Source organism: Carcharhinus amblyrhynchos, chromosome 25 (genome assembly GCF_965287045.1).
Source record: "Carcharhinus amblyrhynchos chromosome 25, sCarAmb.v2.hapA, whole genome shotgun sequence".
NCBI lineage: Eukaryota > Metazoa > Chordata > Chondrichthyes > Carcharhiniformes > Carcharhinidae > Carcharhinus > Carcharhinus amblyrhynchos.
Window position 1 is genome coordinate 42,337,519 of NC_137348.1, and position 8,943 is coordinate 42,346,461.

General features: G+C 47.6%; 1 protein-coding gene across 1 annotated transcript in view; it reads right to left on the reverse strand.

The window, feature by feature from the left end:
* LOC145358207 (cholesterol 7-desaturase nvd) overlaps positions 1-5,033 on the reverse strand; it is a 68,602-nt gene extending 63,569 nt beyond the window's left edge. Inside the window, exon 1 of the mRNA XM_080212015.1 lies at positions 4,682-5,033. Within this exon, the coding sequence (XP_080068141.1) occupies positions 4,682-5,021 (340 nt within the window). The 5' untranslated portion in view covers positions 5,022-5,033. The remainder of the gene's footprint in view (positions 1-4,681) is intronic.
* Between the last annotated feature and the right edge of the window lie 3,910 nt (positions 5,034-8,943).

Sequence of the window (8,943 nt, forward strand, 5' to 3'; positions counted from 1 at the left end):
CACCCAGCTCCCCTTGCCCCTCCAACACTCTCACAGTAGAAAGGTAATGTTATTTGTGACTAATGCACAAAGGAACATTGAAATGCCTTTGAGACAATTTTTTTTAGAGCAGCACATTCTGGAACCAACCAGAGAGTAGGTTATATTAGAGCTGGTATTGTGAAATGTAACAGGATTAATGAATGACTTCAGAGTAAAGGCAGTCCTCGAAAGCAATAACCACAATGTGATTGAATTTCATATGCACTATGAAGTGAAGAAGAGTGGGTCTGTGACTAGTGTTTTAAATGTAAGTAAGAGTGATTATATGGACATGAAAGCTGAGCTAGCTAAGGCCAACAGGGATGAGGCTAGAGCAATAAAGAAGCAATCTGAAACATTTAAGGGAATATTTCAGAATATTCAGAAGTATACTCCTATTATGAAGAAAAATTCTAAGGGATAGACCCACCATCCTTGGTTAACTAAAGTAGGAAAGTGTCAAACTTCAGGAAAAAGCATACAACTGCACAAAGATGAAGCAGGACAGATGATTGGCCAGAATATAGAGAACCACAAAGAAAGACTAAAAAGTTAATCAGTAGGATGTATGAGTGGGACAATGGTTAGTATTGTTGCCTCACATCACTGAGGACCCGGGTTCAATTCTGGCTTTTGGTCACTGTGGAGTTTGCATGTTCTCCCTGTGACTGCATGGGTTTCCTTCGGGTGCTCAGGCTTCCTCACGCAGTCGAAAGATGTGGGGGTTAAATGGATTGGCCATGCTAACTTGTCCTCCTAGTGTCCCAAGATGTATAGGTTAAGAGAATTAGTGAGGCAAATATGTGAAGGGACTGTGTTAGATGCTCTGTCGGAGAGTGGGTGCAGACTCAATGAGGCAAATGGCCTTCTTTTGCACTGTAGGAATTCTACAACTGAAAGAAATTAGAGTATGAGAGAAAGCTGGCTAGCAATGTAAAATGGATACTAAGAGTTTCTACAGGTATTTAAAAAGAAGAGTAAGTAACCTGAGTGTTGGTCCTCTAGAGATGAGAATAGGGAATTAATAGTAGATAATAAGGAAATGGTGAATGAAATGAACAAACATTTTGTTTCTGTCTTCACTATCAAAGATATAAAAACATTCCAGTAATAGCTGTAAATCAAGGGGTGGAAAGAAGGGAGGAAGTTGGTAAAATGACAATCACAAGGGAAATGGCACTGAACAAACTGATGGAATTGCGAGTAGACAAGTCTCCAGGTCCTGATGGACTTCACCCTTGTGTCTTAAGAGGTGGCGAGCGAGATCATTGATGCATTGGTGTTAATTTTCCAAAATTCTCCAGCTTCTGCAAAGGCTCCATCAGATTGGAATGTAGCAAATATAATCCCTCTATTCAAAAACTGACAGATGCAAGAAACAGGAAACTGTACATCAGTTAGTTTGATGTGTGTCATGGGGAAGGTGCTAGAATTGATCATTAAAGACAGCACTTAAAGAAATTCAAAGTAATCAGGAAGGATCACTGTAGCTTTGTAAATCACATTTAAACAATTTATTGGAATTCTTTGATGTAGTGGTAAGTGCTATGAATAAAGGGAAGCCTGTAGATGTACTGTAGGGTCTGCACTGGGGCCCCAACGTTTTACAATTTATAAATGGTTTAAATGAAAGGAGTGAAGGCATGGTAGCTAAATTTGCAGAAGTCGCAAGGATAGGTAGGAAAGTATGATATGAAGAGGACATAAGGAGGTTGCAGACAGATACAGATAGATCAAGTGAATGGGCAAAAGTTTGGCAGATGGAGTACATGTGGAAAATGAAGTTGTTCACTATGGCAGGGTTACTTAAACGAGGAATGACGACTGAATTCTAAAGTGCGGAGGGTCATAGAATCATAGAACCCTACAGTGCAAAAAGAGGCCCTTCAAGTCTGCACCAACCACAATCCCACTAGGCTCTACCCCCATATCCCTACGTATTTACCTGCTAATCCTTTTAACCTATGCATCTCAGGGTACTAAGGGGCAATTTTAGCATGCCCAATCAACTTAACCTGCACATCTTTGGGCAGTGGGAGGAAACCCACACAGACACAAGGAGGACGTGAAAACTCCACACAGACAGTGACCCGAGCCAGGAATTGAACCCAGGTCCCTGGAGCAATGAAGCAGCAATGCTAACCACTGTGCCACTGTGCCACCCCAGGTCTAGATATTCCTAGTGCATGAGTTATAAAAGGTTAATGTGCAGGTAAACATGTAACTAAGAAGGCTGTCCTTTATTACAAGATGAAGCAAACATAAGAGTAAAGATGTTATGCTTCAGTTATAGAGTATTGGTGAGATCACATCGCAAATATTGTATGCAGTTTTGGTTTCCTTATTTAGGGAAAGGGTAAATGTGTTGGAGACGGTTCAGAAGAGGTTTATTCGATTGATACAAATGGATGGAAAAGTTGGACAGACTGGGCTTGTTTCCACTGGAATTTAGAAGCACTAGGGGTAACTTGATTAAAGTACCCAAGACTCTGAACAGTATTGACAAGGTGAATGAGGAGAGAATTTTCCTCTTGCATGTGAATCCAGAACTAAGGGGCACTGTTTTAAAATTAGGGGTTGCCTATATGGGATGGAGATGAGGAGAATCTTTTTCAAGGTTGCGTGACTTTCGAACTCTCTGGCTCAGAAGGTGATGGAGGGAGAGTCACTGAATCTTTTAAAGAGGAAATAGATTGGATTTTCATCTAACAAGAATATAAAATTATTGGGGGTAGATGGGAATGTGGAATTTGATAAACAAACAGATCAACTATGATCTTTTTAAATGGCAGAACAGGCTCGAGGGGCCAAATGTTCTACTTGGGCTCCTATTTTGTATGTTTGTAAGAAAGTTGATTCCTGTTTTCTGAAGGTGCTTTGTAACTGAATTAATCCTGACAAACTTGAACCCTTCCAATCTGGATGACTTGAAACTCAGTCCTGGTAATCTTAAAACACTAGACCCCATGTCACAGCCCCTCAATATCGCAAACCACTTTAAACCGCCCCCCCCCCCCCACCCCTAGCAACCCTAAACCTCAATCCAACTCCTCCATGAGTCCCAATGGCACTGTGGTACAGTGGCTAACACTGAGTAAGATGTCCCATCAGAGAGTCAGTGCAGACTCAATGGGCCAAATGGCCTTTTGCACTGTAGGGGCTGTATGGTTCATGCAGATGCTGAAGATGAAGTAACATGGGACAAAATTCTGTCTAATAGTTTATATCAATATCTGCGTAGACCAAACTTAAACCAACCAAAGTGTTCTCGCTCACAGGAGATTGTCAGACAGTTCAGCGACTTGCAAAGGTTCTGAGAGACTTGTGTGTGTTCTGTGCCCACAAGCCCAGGATTAACCATTAGTTCCTGCTAAACACTGACGTTCACTCAGCTCTTTCTATTCCAGCACAATTGCTTTCAGTTTGGTGCTTCAGGTTTGGAGCCTCTGGGGTCCATCAGCACTGTCAACACTGCAGGAAATTTTATTCACAATACAGCAAGAGGACAGCGTCTCTTTGAGGCAGCTTCCTACTCAATCTCACTCAATGAAGAGCTCTTTTACAACCATGCCACGGATTGTCAAATCCCAAATCTGTGCAGCTCACATAGATTAACACTTGACAGTACTTGGCCCTGACTGCTGAAACTGTATACCGTAATTACTGACATACTGTCCACAACACAGGTTTATTATTCACCAGTAATTCCAGCCGGTGTGATTGTATATCAGATTCCCATCACTGTGGTTACAGATACCACCCCTTATTATAACAAAACTCACAGATTACACTGACCATTCAAAACCGAACATTAACAAATGCCCCAAGCACCTGCAAATCACATCAACCCTCCCCCAGTGCCCACAGAAACCCCCCACCCATTAACCCCACCCCAATGCCCACTGACCCCTCATCCCATAAACATTGGCCCAGTACCACAGAAACCCCTCACCCCACAAACCCTCCTCTAGTACCATGAAAACTTCTCACCACATAAACCCCACCCTAGTGCCCACAGAAACCCCTCACCCTATAAACACTGTGCCAAAACACATTCAAATCATTCACACAAAACCTGTACTCCCGACGCACACACCTGTCCCCAGCACCCACACACGCACACACCTGTCCCCAGCGCCCACACACGCACACACCTGTCCCCAGCGCCCACGCACGCACACACCTGTCCCCAGCACCCACGCACCCACACACCTGTCCCCAGCACCCACGCACCCACACACCTGTCCCCAGCACCCACGCACCCACACACCTGTCCCCAGCACCCACGCACCCACACACCTGTCCCCAGCACCCACGCACCCACACACCTGTCCCCAGCACCCACGCACCCACACACCTGTCCCCAGCACCCACACACCCACACACCTGTCCCCAGCACCCACACACCCACACACCTGTCCCCAGCACCCACACACCTGTCCCCAGCACCCACACACCCACACACCTGTCCCCAGCACCCACACACCCACACACCTGTCCCCAGCACCCACACACCCACACACCTGTCCCCAGCACCCACACACCCACACACCTGTCCCCAGCACCCACACACGCACACACCTGTCCCCAGCACCCACACACGCACACACCTGTCCCCAGCACCAACGCCCCCCTCGCCGCCTGCCAGGTCCCACCTTACCGAAGATGGTGATGTTCTTCACCTGTCCCTCCCGGAGTTGTTGCGAGTCCAGCACTCGGTACCAGCCATTGGGGTAGACCGGGGGCAGCTCCCCTTTCTTCCGCCTCCTCCGGACCTCATTGGCCGTCTGCCACTTGCTGGAGCCGGGCTCGGGGATGTAGCCCACCTGGTGAGCGGCTCGGAGAAGCTGCGGGGGGCCGGCCAGGAGGTACCGCAGGGAGAGGAGCAGGAGCAGGAGCCCGAGTGCCAGCTCCAGGCAGCCGGGCAGCAGAAAGAAGCCGCCGGCCAGCAGCCCCAAGCCGGCAGCGGGGAGCCATAACCAGGCAGCCGGCAGCTCCATGGCCCGCGGACACTCCCGCCTCCAGTCCCGGCTTCTTATCCTGAACCTGCCCCGGAACCGCCCCTTCCACCCGCGGCTGGGCGTCAGCCACACACCTGAGACAACAGCACCCGAGAGGGCAATAAACCCCAGAGAGAGAAGGGGCATTAAACCCAGAGAAAGAGGGTAATAAACCCCAGAGAGAGGGGGTAATAAACCCCAGAGAGAGGGGGTAATAAGCCCCAGAAAGAGGGGGCAATAAATCCCAGAGAGAGAGGGGGCAATAAACCCAGAAAGAGGGGGTAATAAATCCCAGAGAGAGAGGGGGCAATAAATCCCAGAGAGAGAGGGGGCAATAAATCCCAGAGAGAGAGGGGGTAATAAACCCCAGAGAGAGGGGGTAATAAACACAGAGGGGGGTAATAAACCCCAGAGAGAGGGGGCAATAAACCCCAGCGAGAGGGGGCAATAAACCTCAGACAGAGAGGGGCTAATAAACCTCAAAGAGAGGGGGCAATAAACCTCAGAGAGGGGGGTAATAAACACAGAGGGGGGTAATAAACCCCAGACAGAGAGGAGCAATAAACCCCAGAGAGAGGGAACAATAAACCCCAGAGAGGGGGGGTAATAAACCCCAGAGAGAGAGGGGGTAATAAACCCCAGAGAGAGGGAACAATAAACCACAGAGAGAGGGGGTAATAAACCCCAGAGAGAAAGGGGGTAATAAACCCCAGAGAGGGGGTAATAAACCCCAAAGAGAGGGGGCAATAAACCCCAGACAGACGGTTAATAAACACCAGAGAGAGAACATAAGAAATAGGAGCAGGAGTAGGCCATCTAGCCCTTCGAGCCTGCCCCGCCATTCAATAAGATCATGGCTGATCTGAAGTGGATCAGTTCCACTTTCCTGCTTTCTCCCCATAACCCTTAATCCCCCTGTTTTTGACAGACAAGGGATAGGTTTTTGACAGACCTATCCACCCATAACTTAAATATATTCAGCGAGGTAGCCTCCACCACTTCAACGGGCAGAGAATTCCAGAGATTCACCACCCTTTGAGTGAAGAAGTTCCTCTTCAACTCCGTTCTAAACTGCTCCCCCTCTTATCTTGAGGCTGTGCCCTCTAGTCCTGCTGTCCTTTCTAAGCGGGAAGAATCTCTCTACCTCGACCCTATCCAGCCCTTTCATTATCTTATACGTCTCTGTAAGATCCCCCCTCATCCTTCTAAACTCCAGAGTACAGACCCAGTCTATTTAGTCTCTTTTCATAGTCCAACCCCCTCATCTCTGGTATCAGCCTCATGAACCTCCTCTGCACTCCCTCCAAGGCCAATATATCCTTGCGCAAGTGCGGCGACCAAAACTGCACACAGTACTCCAGCTGCAGCCTCACCAGTGCCCTGTACAGTTGCAGCAAGACCTCCCTGCTTTTACATTCTATCCCCCTCGCTATAAAGGCCAGCATCCCATTCGCCTTCTTGATCACCTGCTGCACCTGCAGACTGGGTTTTTGCAACTCATGCACAAGGACCCCCAGGTCCCTCTGCACCGTAGCATGCTGCAGCTTTTCGCCCTTTAAATAGTAATCCCTCCTACTATTATTCCTGCCAAAGTGGATAACCTCACACTTGCTAACATTGTACTCCATCTGCCAGGTCCTCGCCCACTCACTCAGCCTATCCAGATCCCTCTGCAGACTTTCCACACCCTCCGCACAATTTGCTTTTCCACTCACCTTTGTGTCATCAGCAAATTTCGACACCCTACACTCAGCCTCCTCCTCCAGATCATCTATATAAATGGTAAATAGTTGAGGCCCCAGTACCGATCCCTGCGGCACTCCACGAGTCACCAACCGCCAATCAGAATAGCACCCATTGATACCAAGAGAGGAGCAATAAACCCCACAGATAGGGCAATCAATAAACTTGAGAGGGGGGTAATAAACACCAGAGAGGGGGTAATAAACCCCAGAGAGAGGGGCAATAGACCCAGAGAAAGGAGCAATAAACCAAGAGAGAGGGCAATAAACCCAAAGAGAGGGGGTAATAAACCCCAGAGAGAGAGGGGACAATAAACCCCATACAGGGGGGCAATAAACCCCAGAGAGAGGGGGCAATAAACCCCAGAGAGAGGTGGCAGTAAACCCCAGAGAGAGGGCAATAAATACCAGAGGGGGTAATAAACCCAGAGAGAGAGGGGTAATAAACCCCAGAGAGAGAGGGGGTAATAAACCCCAGAGAGATAGGGGGTAATAAACCCAGAGAGAGAGGGCAATAAACCCCAGAGAGAGGGAGCAATAAACCCCAGAAAGAGGGGGCAATAAACCCCAGAAAGAGGTGACATTAAACCCCAGAGAGAGGGCAATAAATACCAGAGGAGGTAATAAACCCAGAGAGTGAGGGGGTAATAAACCCCAGACAGATAGGGGGTAATAAACGTAGAGAGAGGGGCAATAAACCCCAGAGAGAGGGAGCAATAAACCCCAGAAAGAGGGGGCAATAAACCCCAGAAAGAGGTGACATTAAACCCCAGAGAGAGGGCAATAAATACCAGAGGAGGTAATAAACCCAGAGAGTGAGGGGGTAATAAACCCCAGACAGATAGGGGGTAATAAACGTAGAGAGAGGGGCAATAAACCCCAGAGAGAGGGGGCAATAAACCCCAGAGGGGGTAATAAACCCAGAGAGAGGGGGTAATAAACCCCAGAGAGAGAGGGGGCAATAAACCCCAGAGAGAGAGGGGGTAATAAGCCCAGAGAGAGAGGGTAATAAACCCCAGAGAGAGGGGGCAATAAACCCCAGAGAGAGGGGGTAATAAACCCCAGACAGAGGGACAATAAACCCCAGAAAGAGCAGGTAATAAACCCCAGAGAGCTGGGGCAATAATCCAAACCCTGGAGTGTAATAGCGAAATCCCTCTCTCCTCTTGGATTCATAATAGAGGGGTCCCTCTCTCTGGGGTTTGTAATAAAGGGTTCACCTTAAGATTTTGTATCTGAATGCTTGGAGCATTCAAAACAAAATGGATGAATTAGTTCCACAGATATGTGTAAAGGGGTATGGAATTGTTGGCATTATGGAGATGTGGCTCCAAGGTGAGTAAGGATGGAAACTAAACATTGATACTAAGGGAATAGATAAGATAGAAGCAGGGAAGTTGTTTTCACTGGCAGGTGAAACTAGAACTTGGGGGCAATGGCCTCAAAATAAGGGGAAGCAGATTTAGGACTGAGTTGAGGAGGAACTTCTTCACACAAAGGGTTGTGAATCTGTGGAATTCCCTGCCCAGTGAAGCAGTTGAGGCTACCTCATTGAATGTTTTTAAGGCAAAGATAGATAAATTTTTGAACAATAAAGGAATTAAGGTTATGGAAGTGGAGCTGAGTCCACGAAAAGATCAGGCTCCAGGGGCCAGATGGCCTACTCCTGTTCCTAGTTCTTATGTTCTTTCTACTTCGTCTTCACTGATGTAGACAGGGACATGTTCTCCTTGACGTTTTCTGAAGTCAATGACAATCTCCTTCGTTTTGTTAACATTGAGGGAGAGATTATTGTTGCCACACCAGTTCACCAGATTCTCTATCTCATTCCTGTACTCTGTCTTGTCATTGTTTGAGATCTGACTCATTACAGTGGTGTCATCAGCAAACTTGAAAATCGAATTGGAGGGGAATTTGGCCGCACAGTATAAGGAGTACAGGAGGGGGCTGAGGACACAGCCTTGTGGGGCACCGGTGTTGAGGATGATCATGGAGGAGGTGTTGATGCCTATCTTTATTGATTGTGGTCTGTGAGTTAGGAAGTTCAGGATCCATTCACAGAAGGAGTGCCGAGGCCCAGGCCACGGAGTTTGGAGATGAGTTTTGTGAGAATAATAGTGTTGAAGACTGAGCTGTAGTCAATAAATAGGATTCTGACATAACAAGGTGTCCTTGTTACC